At 51.9% G+C, this 15,781-nt stretch overlaps 1 protein-coding gene across 2 annotated transcripts in view; it reads left to right on the top strand.

Annotated features, from left to right (window-relative positions):
- The first annotated feature begins 8,045 nt into the window (after positions 1 to 8,045).
- ADAMTS17 (ADAM metallopeptidase with thrombospondin type 1 motif 17) overlaps positions 8,046 to 15,781 on the top strand; it is a 177,361-nt gene continuing 169,625 nt past the window's right edge. For both annotated transcript variants that reach the window (XM_040570362.1, XM_040570361.1), the window contains exons 1-2: positions 8,046 to 8,176; positions 8,769 to 9,127. In XM_040570362.1, the coding sequence (XP_040426296.1) occupies positions 8,104 to 8,176; positions 8,769 to 9,127 (432 nt within the window). In that variant the 5' untranslated portion in view covers positions 8,046 to 8,103. The remainder of the gene's footprint in view (positions 8,177 to 8,768; positions 9,128 to 15,781) is intronic.

Below are 15,781 nucleotides of genomic sequence, written 5' to 3'. Positions count from 1 at the left end.
GATTTGGGAATGCCAGGAAGCGGCTTTGTGTAAGAAAATCCACCCAACGACAGCCTCTACAAGGGCGGGAGGACAAATTACTTGGCTGCTGGCTGTGTGCTCGAGAAGACGAGGTATGTGGCAAGCTGCTGGGTGAACAGGGGCTGCATTGCCCTGACAAGTGCAATGTACAGGGGCAGGGACTGAGCTATGGGGTTTGTGCTCCAAGAACCGTGCCCTAAAACACTTCCAAAACCACCGCAGCGTGCTGGCAGGAGGAACCACTGAAAAGCGTTGCCTGTAGAAAGTTGTTCCCAGACTCTTAATGTAAATAAGCAGTGGTCACTGCCATGCCAGGTTGAAGCAGTCCCTAAGCAGTGTTAAATGCTGCACTGAAACTGAGATTTTTTTATAAATACAGAGCAGAGAGGAAAGATGAGTTGGACCAAAATCTAGGTGTTTCACCCCAAGGACAGAACACGTCTCAGGGCCTGGGGGCAGCACACTGCATCTTTTCCCTTACCACTGCTGTGGGGGTGGTTTTCCTCCACCACCAGGAGAAAGTTTGGGCTTGGGCTCTGTGAGAGGTGTGCTGAGGAATCCAGTGGCTCCGTAGCTGTACTAAGCCCTGGCTGAGATGACCCACCAAGCCAAGCAAACAGCTTGTGCGTGCCCACACTCCCCTCAAGTGTCAGCAGAAAAATGGGATCTGTTGGCATAAACAAGCTTCTTTAATCCCATTCAGCACAACCTTCGTGGTCAGGCTGTGCTCAGCCATAGCTGTGTAGGGAGCTGTGAGCTGATTTGCTTTGATGGGAGCGAAGCATTTCCTGAAGATCTCTCTGTGCACCGTTGTGCTCAAGCACTGCAGACCATGGATGGCAGCCTCCCTGGTTCCCATCTCCAGGTTTCTCTTTCAGAGCCAGGAGGTGGCTGGGTTTGCCTTCGTCCCAGCAGGGGCAGGAGCTGAAGGTTGCCTGCCCGGTGCTTGCTGCAGGCGGGGGTTTGCCAGGGGCTGGTGCCCCGCTGCTGGCACGTTTCGCTCCATCCACAGCTCACAGATGGTGCTGGGACCCTTCACTGCCAACAGGTTGCCCAACATGCATCTCCTCTCGTTCCTTGTGGGGATCTGGCCCAGAACGCCAAAAAGGAGGCAGCTATAATAGTCCTAGAGTGACGCTAATATTTTGCTTTTATGAACAAATACTTGCAACCGAGCCAAAGTCAATTGCCAGCTCTGCTGGGAGAGAGGATCTAGCATCAGAGAAGGATCTCGATTTTGTTCTTGGTTCACTGTATGACCTTGCAAATAATGACAATGTTGGCCCCAAATGGACTGAGATGATGTATTGGTGGCTGTTGTTGATTAAAGAGCAGGATGTGTTTCAGTCTGCAGAAGGGTTGCTCCCTCCAGACCTCACACTGGCCCTCCATCTGCCTGGTTCTTCCCCAAGGGACTCCGAGCAGACTGCTGACATGGGCAGTCGGGTTTCCTTGCTGGCTGTGGATGAAAAGAGAGCTCTGGCTGGCACGGAAACGGTCCCAGCACATCACTCCCGCCCTGCTCCCTCAGAATAAAGATGCTTCTGCTGTGTCAGGTCAGCTCGGGAGCCCAAAACGTGGGACTTTTTCCAAGTAGGTAGGTGCTCCATGTGACCCCTAGGATGGGCACCTATCAGATATATGACAATAGTTGGCCAAACGTCCCAGTTTGTGTCTCCAGGCTGTGGAGTACGTGCTAAAGGCTGTGGGATGGCACAGCGGAGGCTGTCTGGCCACAACTGCCCACAACTCCCTCCCTGCTGGTGCTGTTTGTCTTCCTGGGACAGTGCTGGGCAATCTGCTGACCCAACTGAGGGTGATGGGGAGGGAACACGAAGGCTGAGTGGTCTGGAAGGGGGAACCGCAGAGGAGCCAAGTCTGGGGAGAATGCTGGCGGAATTGTATTGTTGATTTTGATTTTAAAGCTCAGCTCCCGGCAGCTGGAGGTTTCAGTCTGTGGACTCTGCACTGCTTCTGACAGTGGCGTTACGGTGATGCTCGTGCGCAGCTCTGCACCCAAAATGGGAGCAACCAGGAAGGTTTGCACTAACTCAGGTAAAGGATCGGTCCAGTAGGGAAAGGGAACGCTGAATGCTGGTGCATTGTTGGCCCTATCACTGCTCGTGGGTAAAAGGCAGAGGTTTTTTGATTGATTTTGACTGAGAAGGGGCTTTCTACAAGTCCAGCCCAGGTGGGGCTTGGCTTGGGACACGGTCCTTCCTCAGCTCTGTGCCACCGTGCAGTAGCACTTTGTGCCTGAAGGATGTCACCTTCTGCCTTGGTGCGTCCCCACGGGCTCATGGCCCTGCAAGTGCTCCTGCAGCCCTGGTGGGCTGCAAAGTGGGGGGGAAAGTGCCTCGCTGGCTGGAGGAGAGCAGGCTCCTGCGCTGTGACCCACCTCAGAGCCTCTGCCGCGGTGCTTGGCGAGGAGGGCCCCTGACCCCTGGTAATCCCTGCTCATGGGGATATTGAGTTCTCTGTTTGCTTTGTGAGTGAAATTGGCCAAGACGCTGTGAAGGGAGGAGAGAGTGCTCTAGGGAGAGGTGTTAAAGAAATAGGAAAACATTATTAAGAGTGTTTTAGGTCAGCAGTTTCCCTTATTAGTACTTTCATGATGGAAAGAAGCCACTTTTAAGTCTGTGCAGTTGCACGAGGCCACCATGTACAGGCCCCTCGCATCGACGCAGATGGCTGTACCCAGCCCTCAGCATCACCTTTCTCTTCCAAGCCATGCACTGCATGCGCTGCCTTCTTGCCTTACAGATCTCCTCCTCTGACTTCTTGCCCCTGCTGCAAGGGATATGCAGAGAATGAGGAGCCGTATGTGAAATATTCATTTTGAGGGGCAATCCTAGTCCAAAGCAGGTGTTGGATAGAAAAAGAAGTCTGAGAAGGAGAATGGGAACACCAGCTGAAAGACAGCACAAGGAAAAGAAAGAAGTTGGCATCTGCATGAAGGTCTCTGCTGTTGTCAACTCCAGGCATTCAGTAAATCTCCCTCCACACACACAAAAAAAGAAATCACTTTTTGAGAAAGGATTACTTTAAGCAATCCTATAGTTGGAAATGTCTTCCAGGCTTCTTGCAGCTCACGTTTCCCAGCCTGTCATGGGGTCAGACACGGAGTGATGGAGTTAAATGAGAAATAATAGTCTCATGACTGTGGGAGCCAAGGCTTGGAGAGGAACAACCCAAACAAACCATAAAACTGAACAAAAGAAAGTGCCAGCTATTCCCAGGTTCCTGATAACATCATCAGAGGTGGCAACACTGGACTTCATAAAAAGCCTCGCTGAACTTTAGGGTCAGGCTCAAACAACGACAGCTCTTTCCTTTGTCCATTTGTTCCTGCATGCCTGGGGAGTGACGTGTGGCTGATTATTATTGCCTGGGTGATGGCTATCTGTGCGCCGATCTCAGATACCAAACAGACCCTGGACTAGCCTTGTCTGCGTAAAAATCCCAGCATGGTCTGCGTGGAAGTGGTGGTACTGCTGTGTTTTCAACCTCTGCGTTGGAGGGTGCAGATCTTCCAGCGTCCTGCAGCTGTGCTACACAATTGGGAGCACGTTCTTTTGTTTTTCTTGGCTTTTCTCACCCATGATGGCAGGTGGGCAATGTGTTTTTCTGCTCCTCACAGCGTTGTACTGTGATCCCTCTAATGTCTGCACCAAGGCAGCAAGATGCCCCAGGAAGCTTTGTGCAAGCAGTAGTGCACTGGTGTGAGGATGTAGCTGGATCTCTGCTCTCACAGGGGCAGGTGTGAAGCGACCTGGGATTTCAGGAGTCCGTTCCTCCTGAAATCATTCAGTCCCAATCCCACAAGGATATTTTTCTTCTGTTCTCCATACTCTATAATAATAGGATGCTTTCTCCCATTGCAGCTGATTGAAACTGTGAGGCTCCCGGAGAGGGGTGGACAGGAGGTGTTTGGGGAGAAGATCTCCAGGGAAGGAGCTCAGGACTGGGCTGTTCGTTTTCAACCAGACTTGACAGAAGAGTCCCAGAAGGAGTTTTTCTTGCACAAGTTCAGGAGAATTGATGCAGTTGGAAGGAGAGACATCACAAGAGCCTCTGCAGAGGGCTACCCGAGTGGTATTGCACACTGGAGAATCCACGTGAGGGAGCACACCCTCAAACATGCTCTGTCCAGGGAAGAAGCTTTAACCCAACCTCTGGCTGACTGAAAGACTGCTCCGTAGGAAACCCATTTTTACAGGAACCTATAGAACTGCCTGTATTTATTTGATTGATTGCTTTAAGTGACAAAAGAGCTTTCCTCAGTCCTCCGTTATCATTAAACCCTCTGGCTTACCTGGGGGCATTTACAAGGATAATGGCACTAGGGCAGGTGCAGCCTGCGGCAGGGAAGGGAATCACCTCTGCCCCCAAGGCTGCAGCAAGGCGAGGAGCTGCAGGGGGAGCAGGATGTTATCAGAGCCTGCTGGGCAGGAAAGCCTTGCCCTCGCAGGGACTGCCCGCTCAGGACCAGGACAGGAAGGGTTTCGAGAGGGGTGCCTGGAGAGAAGAGAGGAGGCTGAGCGGTGGCCAAGTTAACCCTTCACGTGCTGGCATTTTCCAGGCGGCGAGCCAAATGACTGCTCGGGAAGATGTATATAACACATGTCTGCAGTCTCCAAAGGGTTATTAACTGTGCAATAATGGCCATGAAACTTGGCTTCCTTGATGTACATTTAAAATTGTAAAAAAAAAAAAAAAAAAAAAAATATATATATATATATATATAAAACATTAGCTTCAGAATGGGAGAGGGCTTGTTTCCTAGAAACTGTGGGGCTAAATCCACTTTGATGGTGAGGAGGACTCCCCCCTGCAAGGGCTGGGGACAGAGGAGAAATGCAGTCACTGCAGCAGGACCACAGCCCCCTCCTGCCACGTGTGTTATCCTTATCAATAACAATTTCAAGACATTTCTGAAAAGCCCACGGTGTTAAATTAATAAAGTTTGTGTCTCAGTGGAGCTTTGGGATTTGCTTTCAATAAAACCACTGCTGCTCCTAACATGGTTTCCTCTTTTATTGCATGGGTACCTCCACAGGGCCTTCTCCTTTTTGCCTGGCTCCAGCCTTTGCCAAGAGTAGGGCCTGCCTGTGCCACTGCCCCTGATGCTGAGTGTTGCAGCCTCTTGGGCCCCTGCCCAGAGGCTCTGCACCTCTGTGATGCTCAGAAAGGACCAGCTCTACCCCAGCATGGTCTGCGCTGGCCAGCCCGGCCACAGAGTGAGTCCTTCCATGCAGTAAGTTACAGACTTCTCTTTATTAGCGCCCCTTTTCCCCCACACTATTAAATTTATTCTTTCTTTGTACTGTTACTTTGGCAGAGGACTTTGGAAGGTGGGAGAAAGGCTCTGCTAAATACTCACGCAAATCTATGACCCCCAGTCAAACCCTTTTGTTTGAGGGAAGAGCCGAGGCACCAGCTTTGGTCCCTCAGCAAATGAAGACGGCTGGTGGTCTGGGTTTAAACATGACTGTGTGGGGCTCAGGCCAGATTTGGCAGCTCACAAATCAGATTCCTCTTGGCTGTAGGAGTGGAGGATTGCCATGGGTGGGAGAGCTGTGGGGAAGCTGCTGCCCAGAGCTGCTGTGCCAGCCTGGGCTCTGGCCTCGGAGGGAGGTGCTGAAGTCATTGGCTCGCTGCAGGTCAGGAGGGAAACTCAGTTTCTGAGGTTTTGTTTTAGCCATGTTATGCCACAATATCGACATATGGCAAGACAGTCCCAAATGGAGTTTTTGTCTTATTTGCATGGGTTCTGAGCCAGTCCTTTTGATTTGGTAACTTATTTCTTGCTAGAGCACAGACCAAGCCTTAAAAGAGACAGGAAAATGCAGAGCTTTTAAATCTTACCTGATCTCACATTAAGAAAGTGAATTTGCGACACGGGTCCTGGCTTTGCTCAGATTTTGTCTGCTGGGAACTGGTTGTGGATCCTCAGTTTCACTCTTGCTGCTGATGGCTGGTAATGTCTTCCCAGTGCCGCCACACTGGAGAGACAAGTTTCCTTGTGGTTCTTGGTGCCTGGGACTGCCACAATGCCTGGAAGAGAGAAAATGGGGTTAACCTGCCCATCACAGCATGCAGCCAAGTATCTGGTAACATGATTTATATGCTACAATCACTGCTCATGCAAGGCAACACAAGAAATCCTGAACAGAACTGGAAAACAAAACCTTTTCCACAGAAATGGAAAAGGTAAAACTGACAAGCAAGGGGCTGTCAGTTCTGACTGCAGCAGCATTTCTCAGCCTGAAGTCTCCAGACCATCACCCTTTCTGAACAAGCAAAGGCGTGATCTTGAATGTCTGAGGTCCTACCTGTTGCTCTCTGTAGCAGACGGGGCACCTGGTAGAAAAGGCTGGTATGTCTTTAAGGGGGCAGCTGGGCACCAGCTGTAAGGTTGCGAGAGATTCATGCGAGTTGGGAAAAGAGGCAGGTTTGGCTCAAGGAAGAGGGAGGCCAAACCCATGTGATGGCTTGTGCTTTGTGTCCTCTTTTTGTTTGTCTTGCTGCAGTCTGGTTTTACCCCCAGTGAAAGCAGGGGACCACGTTGGGTGAAATTTCTTGAGTGGAAATCTTCGCTGACGATACTGCTGAAATAATGCTAAATTGATGTTTCTTTGTTCTCCCCTCCATTTTGTGTTAACCTGGTTGTCTGCAAAGCTTCTTGCCAGCCTTTTTCTTAGTTTCAAACGGCCCTTTTCTTAGCACTACCCCAGCTGCCTGCCGTCGCAGGGATGAGCATCCAAATCTGGTTCCCTTTCCTTGTATCTCAGAGCCATTACCCCTGTCAGTACAACTTTGGACAATCCTTGTGTAAGTGCTGCACTGAGATCTGCCAGAGTCATTCGCACTCTTTTATGGGTCTTCCTTTGAATTCTTCAACGATTTCAGTAAAAAAAAGAGTTGCAGATTTTTGCACGAGATTAAAATCCAAGACGCTGCTCTGCTTGGCCGCAGCAGTTTAAAGCTGCTAACACGTTGGGTCTTTACTGCTTTCTACGACCCAGCCATGCCGGCAACACAGGACCTGATCCAGAGCCACCAAACGCAACGGAAATCTTCCTCCTGTTGGAAATCACCCTCCTGCTTTCCACAGCCCCCAGACCGTGCTGGCTTCTGACCTCTGCGAAGCTGAGGACATGCAGGGCTTGGCTGAACCGGCAGGTAGGATGGAGCTCTTGGGGCTGTAGGATCTTGGTGAGGATGGAAGCGGCTGTGCGTGGCGAGGATGTGTGTGTGCGAGGATGTGTGTGTCACACACCTGGAGCGGGGAGAGGAGAGGGAGGTGTTGGCTGGATCCCTCCTCATCCTCTCCCAAAGCGTCCTCTTGACCAGCACCAACAGCCTGTCCTGCCTGCTTCAAATCACTCTCTCTCTTCAACACTTTAAAGACCAGTCTTTGTATCTCGAGATTTATGCGCTTGGTTTTTGCTTTTTTCAGCATAATGAGTGTTTTGGGGAGTATACAAGATTGTCTAACATCTTTGTGCACCCAGATATTTAATTTTTCTGGTCTTTTGAGAAATGAAGAGGGGATCAAGCCTTGGGATGCTGCTGGTGGAGAAGGCTACAGAAAATGACGGAATGGATGGATTTATCAAGAGAACTCATCAAACTTCTCATCAAAGCTCATCAAACTTCTTTCAGCAGCAGCAAAAAGCCCTGTGGCAGACCTCTGCGGCCGGCTGGGCTGTGCCAGTGGCTTCGTGCCCCTCAGCGGGTGCCCACCCCTGGAGCAGGGGCTGCTGAGGGCCCCAGGACAGCCCCAAGATGGCCCCAAGATGGCGCCCCAGCCCCTGAGGGGCAGCGAAGGGCGCCCCCCGCCGGCCGCCCCCACCCACGTGCCACCTCCCCCCTCCCCGCCCACCTCCTTCGCGCGCAGCCAATAAGCGAGCGGTAGGCGGGGAGAGGAGGACGGCTCAGCCAATGGGCGCGCGGGGCCGCGGGCGGGGGGCGTGGCCGGGCGCCCAGCACGCCGCGGCTGCCGGCGGCGCCGCGTACTGCTGCCGAGGGCGGGCAGCGCGCACACGGCTCCGCTCCGCGCCCCGCCGCTGCCGGAAAATGTTCGACGGCTGCCTCCTGCCCCTCGTCTTCCCCTGCCTGCTGCTGCTGGGCGGGACGGACGCCGCCACAGGTAGCGCTGCGTTCCCCCGGCGGTGCCGGTCCGGACCGCAGCGCACGCTCCGGGGCCGTGGCCCCCGCTCCGGTGATCGCCTGCCTGCCCTCTCGCCGCTGCCGCGGGGCTCCGTGCGGAAAGCTGCAGGCAGTCCTTGGCTGCGGCTCGCTCTGCTTTTCCCCTTCTCCTTGCAGCTTTTTATTGGGGCTGGTGAAATGCGATGCTCGCGGCTACGCTCTCTTTATTTTTTATTTTTTTTTAACAAGTAGCTTCAGCCTGTGCTTCGCTCCTCTCTTCCCTGCGCGGCTTTGCCTCTAACGTCCGTGTGTGCACGGAGAGAGAAATAAATCCCTTTTCCCCCGCTGGCTCCATTGTCTCCGCTGCCTGCTCGCAGCTTCCAGCGCACGGAGCGGCCGAGCTGCAACCCGAGCTCGGGGCTGGCCCGGCCCGGCCCGGCACGACGGGGCGGCCCCGCCGGGGGGGGGACGGGGGAGACGGCACAGGACCGGCCCCGGGGGGGAGGCTGCGAGCCCCGGTCCGCCCCGTCGGGCCCGGGCAGCGACCGGCGGGGCTGCGAGCGCCTGAGCCCTTCTCCCCTTCTCGCCTGCAGCTGGCGGCGCGGAGCTGGAAGTGGTGATCCCGGAGCGAGTGGCGCTGGAGAAGATCCACCTGCTGCCGCCCGCCGGCCGAGGGGATCGCGGCGGCGGCCCCCGGCGCCGACGGGCGCTGGAGCGGGCGGCGGAGGCCCTGCTGCTGCTGCGCCTGCCCGCCGCCGGCACCGAGCTCTACCTGCAGCTCCGCCGCGACCTCCGCTTCCTCGCCCGGGACTTCGTGGTGGAGCATCGGCGCGGGGAAGGGCGGCGGGCGCCCGGCCCCCGGCGGCCCTCGGAGGAGCGGCTCTGCTTCTACACGGGACACGTGCTGAACCGCAGCGACTCCTTCGCCTCCCTCAGCACCTGCGCCGGGCTGGTACTGGCACCCCGCCCCGACGGGTCCCCCGCGTCCCCTCAGGCTCCCGGCGCTGTGGCGAGCTTCACCGCTGTCCCCAGCCGCAGGGGGTTCCTCTCAGCTCCCGGCTTCGTGCTAAGGGAGATGCCCCACGGAGGCAAAAAGAGGCTGTGGGGTTGTGCAAGCACCTCAGCGCCTTGCCTCAGTACCTCACCTCAGTACTTCCCCTCAACGCCTCACCTCAGCACCTCACCTCAGTGCCTTCCCTCAGTGCCTCTCCTTAGCACCTTGCCTCAGTGCCTCCCCTCAACATTTCCCCTCAGTGCTTCCCCTCAGCCCCCTGTCCTGCACTGTCTCCAGAGTCCCCCCATGAGGACTTTCTGTCAGCCCCCGGCTCTCCGCTGTGGGAGCTGCCCCTGTACCGCAATGTCTGAGGGGCCGAGGCTCACCCCCACAGCGGACACTCATCTGTGGGGCTTGGAGAGAGCCAGTGGGGCCGGTGAGCGCTCCTCTTGTGGCGCTGCCTGCCATTTGGGTGGTTGGTGGGTTCTGCCTGCCCTGGTTCCCTCTCTAGCAGGTGCAGGGGACAGCGGGCGCCTCAGCAGGGCACCGCTCCTTCAGTCCGCCCCTGCCACCCGGCGTCGGTGTGTGAGGGCCTTGTGTGGGGACACCTGTGGCACTGAGGGGGAGCCGGGGACCAGCCCTTTCAGGGTGTTTTTCCCATCCAGGTGTCTGGGTTTCTCTGCCTGAGGATGTAGTGTTTTCAGGTGGCCCCGCAGGGTCTGGGATCTGTGAGCATCCTGGCAAGAAGAAGTGATCTTATGTGGCATGGCCTGTATTATTCTCAGTGGAGGTTTAGAAGGTCAAGACAAGGGATAGCTTGTAATAATTGCTGATAGCTTGAAATTAGTTCAGAAGGTCACTGGGGCGTTAAGTGTGACTCCCAGTTAGTAGTCCTGGGATGCATGCCTAACTTGGTGCCGAACTGTTGACGGATATTTCACCTTAAACTCCCTTGCAGTGTTAAACGCTCCGTGTGCTCTGCACTTCGGGCTTCCAGCCCTCCTTCCTGAACCATATGAGGGCGCTGTGCCTCAGGTTAAAAAAAAAAAAAAACACCACAAAGTGGCTTCAAGATGCTGAGTATTTGAGTGGCACTGTAAACTGAGCTGTGTGCCATCGAGGTCTTGCTGAGTTTAAAGCTGGTACCTCTTTCAAGCTTTAAATCGCTAACAGCTCTGTGCTTTTGTCACCAGGCTCGTTTCGTTAGTCCCATTCATGAAGTGCTGGGCTTCCAATGCTACCAACTCTAGCAGAGCTAAAAAACACACAAGACAGAGAAGGAATGTTTTAAAAAAAGAAGAATGTAGTTGTAGGCACAGTATTAACTGCCTGAGATCAGGGAATGGAGGAGGGGGAGAGAAAAAGATTGGCGATGCTCCCAGTAGAAAAGTTGGAAAAGAAACAAGACTAGTTAGTCTTTGTTCATTACTCTGCAAATATGAGCCGCAATATTGCAGGATCTGTTTATGTCATGAATTCTAAGCAATGACTAAATTGACATAACTGAGCTAGTTGACGTAATTTGGGATCAAAAAGTGACTTCTGTCAAAGCTGCTGGTTTGTGGCACTTTAGGGGACCAAAATCAATACTGCCACATGTGTAAGTGGCAGTGCTGGTAAAGCTCTGCTCACGTTTGCCTGTGAATCTGGTCCTGGGAGTGCTGAGAGTGGTATGGGCAGATGTGTTGAGAGAGATGTGTTTCTGCATGTCAGGAGACTCCTTTCCTTTTACGGGAATCCATTCATTTACTTTTCATTCAGATAATCACCAGGAATGGGGAAAGGGCTCAAAGCAGAGGCACAATACATATGAGTGAGTGAGGCTTATAACACCTTTGTGAACTGAAAAATAGAGAGCAGAAAACTAAGTGTCTTTAGGCTGAACCCAAACTTCAGATGAACCTCATACTAACTTTTGAAATGGGTTCACTAAGTTGACCCACGTCACCATGTAGACTGTATTCCGGCTAAATTGACCTTTTGGCTTCTTAATCCAATTTGTAAACATGAAACGTAGCAGATTTTAGCCTCCTTTCACAGTGTTTACTCAGCCTTTTGCAGTGGCTGCGCTAAATCCGCGTACCTGCAGTGAAAGCTATGTGACTTAGTGGGAAGATGCTTCCAGGGATCAGAGGAATGAAGAGTTTGCCTCAGATTATCTAGGAATACCTTGAATCTAGAGCGGAACCGAAGCGAGGTGACTTTAGAGCCCAATTTGTTTGCCTTCTAGTTGGCAATTAAAATACCCAAACCATAGCTACAGCACACTTCGAATTTTCCAGTTGCTTCCTTAGGTATAGTTTGCAGCAGAAAGAATAGAGCTTTGCCCTCAGCAGCAGCACAGCTTCACAGGTGGGAAAACAGTCAAGGCTTGCGTGCTGGGCTAAAAGAAGGAGCTTGGTTGTGGAAACCTTGCCGCCTGTGTATCCTGTCGTTCGTGTCTTGAGCAATGCTAGCGCTGCTGTGGGATGTTTCCTGAAAAATTCACTGTGGGAGTGCTAATAGGGCTGGAAACGGATGCTCGAGGCATCTCAATGAGAAAAGCTGGTCGATCAGAGGTAATAATACTGGATCCTGATCTCCAGCTGGCTCAGACTTTGTTGTAATTGTATTCCTCAACCATGCCATAAATCACACAAAAAGTGATATAAAATGACCAGGGCAGGTGGAGTTCTAAGGAAAACAAAATCCCTGATGCAGTGGCATGAAAACTGAGCCAACACCAGACTGAGCAATTGCTTCCTGGTGGTTTTATCAGATTCTCAGCGTGACATCTGAAGGTTACGTTTTGTTTTTTAAACTCTCCTTGCAGATGCTGCTCTTAACCACTGTCGTCTGTTGTAGTTTCCTGCCACAGCTTGCAATTGCATCGAGAAGGGTGGCTTGTAGCTATACCAGGCCGTGACGTGTTTAGGATGGTTTACCTAAGGGCCTGTCTACGTGGTTAAAGGTACCACTTGTGAGGACACTGCAACTTTCCCATCCTCCTTGACAACCTGGGAACTGCCGCGTAGATGAGAGTTACTGAGTTCCCAAAAAGCGCTACTGCCTTCAACTTGGCAGGACTGCGCCTTGTCTGGGGAATTCAGTTGTGCAAACACTTGGCTTCTGACCACACCGCAGGACTGAACTGACCTTTCCTGGTGCTGCAGGGACACGGGCAGGAGCACAGTTCTGCAGCTTGTTTGACCGATGCTACAAGAGAGTGTGCAGCACAGGAAATCGCTGCTTTTTTGGGAAGCTCCAGCTATGTAAGGCCACAACGTGTGTTGTCTTGAGGTGAATTGTGTAGTGGATTAAGGCCTCTGCTTCCAGCAGTCTGAGATCAGATTGTAGATGAGGTATGTCTCTTTCCAGCGTGGAAATTCCAGTTTGCTTGAGACTTCTTAGAACTATTCCTCCACTGCTTTCAGGTGAAATTTCAGTTATGTTTTGCCTGTTGCCCTCTCTGTGCTGCCCTTACCCTCTCTAGCAAAGTTTGGCAGGGCAGCGTTACGTTTTGCAGCGCTTCTTCGGTTGAAGTGCAGGGAGCACAGTAGAGGAGGCCCTTTCAGCACGATCTATTTGTGCTGTGACTGCAGCGGTGCTTGTTTTGAGTCCTAGTGTGACTTATCTTGTCTTACAGACCCGAGAGAGAGGAAATAGGCAGGCTCCTTTGGCTTCTGGGGAGGCTTCTTCCCCAGCTGCTCGCTGCAGAATGCTGCTTCAAGCTGTCTCCAAAATGTGGGATTCCCAAAGACTTTGGTGTATTTCATATCTGTTTTTTTTTTTTATACTTCTTGCTAGAGTCATTTGGACATGCTGAAGTGCAGTCTGTTGGACTGCGGTGTCAGTGCAGTACAGCTGGTATAGGCTATTCTTATTTTTGTACCTAAAGTTTTGAAAAAGTTTAAGTTTTCAGAGGGCGATGGGTGCATCCAAATGAGCGTTAGGTTTTGATTTAAACAGACTTCAGGTTCATGTCTAGGAGCCTTGTATAGTCGTGTATGATCAACACAGAGAAGAAAAGGAGTTCTTTTCTTCCAAGCGCGTATGGTGACCTTTGGCAAACCTCATGCAGCTCCCAGTGGACAAACTTCCAAGCTCTTGAAAAATTTCTGAACAGTGACTCTTCATTTGCATCCCCTGCACCTCCCAGTTTGGTACCATCCGCAGACTTCATGAGGGTGTAGATGCTGTTAAGTTTTGGCAAGTGTGGGCAAAGAGAGATGACAGCATCCCTCTGGACCTTGTGTCAGCCAGCTGTTTCCTTTTTTCAGGAAGGTTGGGCAGAGATTCTGTAAGTTTGGTGGAGGTGATAAGGCAAAATGGTTGCTATTATAGGGTCGTGATTGTCATTTGGGTACTGAACAAGGTTAAATGCCAAACATGTATTTGCCAGTTAGCTGGAAGAAGAGGAAGATGGACTCTTCGAGTGAGTGCCTCCCCGATGCTTTGTCCTGTTTCTTAGCTAGCCTAGATTGCTGAATTGTCCCTTTGTTTGTGTTGGCCTTTCTTCATTGACTGTTGGGGAGATGATGCCTGTTTTGATGCAGATGTCTGAAGCTTGGTGAACTCGATCCCTTTCCAGTGGTAACAAGTGCTTTGTGTGCGCAACAGGGCAGTGCTGACCTTCAGGTGACTGCAAGAGCCTCTGCTGTGACGGAAAGCAGGGCAGTGCAGGCATGCTAGGATTATAAGATGATATGATTTCCCCTCAGGAAACCTTCAGCTCTGTCAAATCCTCTCGTCCAGGAGACGAGCTGTTTGGCATTCATCCATATCTGGTCCATAAGCTGCAAAGTTAAACCTCTTAAAATTGCTGTGCTGGGTTTCTTTGTGCTGGGATTTTCTTTCTCCTTCCACAGTGAACAAAAGGGAGTTTTCCTCGCTCGGCGGTCTCGGAGGCAGGGGCAGGTGGAGGTGGAGGTGCAGGCAGATACTCGTGGGTATGCCCAGCTCTCACCACCGAGTGTAAGCCTGAAATGATGCTGGAGCAAGGCCTGGCTTAAAGCTCTTGTTTTAAATTCTCTTGAATTGCATTTGTAAATAATAATTAACTTAAAGCTGAGGCATGGCTGATAAGGACAGGTCTGAAAGTCACGTGAAGTTTATTAAATTCAATCCGTGTTGTTTTTTCTTCTTCATTCTAGGTATTGACTTCATGTTAACTTTGAGGAAACGGTTAAATTAAGATTTACGTGTAACACTTGAGAAATTGAGAAGGGGATGGAATTTGTCAGATGATTATAACTATTTTCTGCGTGTTCATATGTTTGTAACTAATGAACACTTAAGAGAGAAAGAAAAATCTGTTAAAGATTCGGCATTCCACAGATCTCATTCAAAGATGTTGTGAAAATCAAAAGGGCTGGAAAAACAGCGTAACTGCTGGAGGCTGTTAACATGTGGGAAGGCCCAGCCCCACGTGCAGAGAACGCTGAAGACTTTGGGTTCCTGTCCTCAGTTAGCCCGCAAGCTGTCGCAGCTCCCCCAGCACTACCAGGGGACGGAGTAGTGGAGCAGGGCCGGTGTGGTTAAAAACGCCGAGTGCCAGCCCTAGCGGTCCCTTTGCTGCTGTTGTAATTTCGGTGGGATGGGGTGAGGACCTGCCTCCTTCCCTGCTGTCGTTTATTTAGCCTGGGAAAAGGCGCAGTGACCAGGGAGGTGTGTAGAGGAAGGCTGAGCCAGGGGTAGCACGAGAGGAGATTGGAGAGGACGGCGATGTTTTCTTGCTCAGGTGACCAACGTATGTATAAAACTCTAGATCACGAGAAGGCAGGAAGCGTGCGTGTGACCATTTTGGTGGTTTGGAGAACAGGGTTCTCCAGCGGTTTTGCTAGTGAGCGGTGTTGGGCTGATTTTTAAGTAAAGGATAATATGGAAGAAGTAGCCACTGCTAAGCACTGCGGTCAGTGGGGCTGTAGTGGGCAGCGTATCTTACAGTTTTAATTGACTTGCCAGTTTGGTTGCCTGCCTTCTGAGGCTGAAATTATTCCATCCTGTCCTGTTAGCTAAGCTGAGTGATTGTCAGCTATATGGTCCGGTCATGCTAACTGTAAAATCCGGATTAGATTAATAATACAGATGACGATGAATTTAGAATCACAGAATCATTAAGGTTGGAAAAGCCCTCCAAGATCATCTGGTCCAACCGTCCCCCTGCCACCAATGTCACCCCCTAAACCATGTCCCCAAGCACCAGGCCCAACCTTTCCTTGAACACCCCCAGGGACGGTGACTCCACCACCTCCCTGGGCAACCCATCCCAACGCCTGACCGCTCTTTCTGAGAAGAAATGTCTCCTCATTTCCAACCTGAACCTCCCCTGGCACAACTTGAGGCCGTTCCCTCTGGTCCTATCACCAGTTATCTGTGAGAAGAGGCCGACCCACAGCTTCCTTTCAGGGAGTTGTAGAGAGCAATGAGGTAAGAGGGAGAATAAGGTGTCCCCTGAGAGAGTGAGCTGAACTTCTAAGCCCCTCTGAATTTTTGTGTTCTGATGACTCCTGTGTCTCAGGTGTTCCGGGATGGCCGGGCTGGGCAACAGCCGCCTGTTTTCCAGGACACTGAGCAGCACTAGCATCCAGTGCAGTGCCTGGTCCTGCTCTTATGGGCTCTCAGGATGAGAGG

Source organism: Cygnus olor, chromosome 11, assembly GCF_009769625.2.
Source record: "Cygnus olor isolate bCygOlo1 chromosome 11, bCygOlo1.pri.v2, whole genome shotgun sequence".
NCBI classification, from domain to species: domain Eukaryota; kingdom Metazoa; phylum Chordata; class Aves; order Anseriformes; family Anatidae; genus Cygnus; species Cygnus olor.
This window is presented reverse-complemented; position numbering and strand designations above follow the sequence as displayed.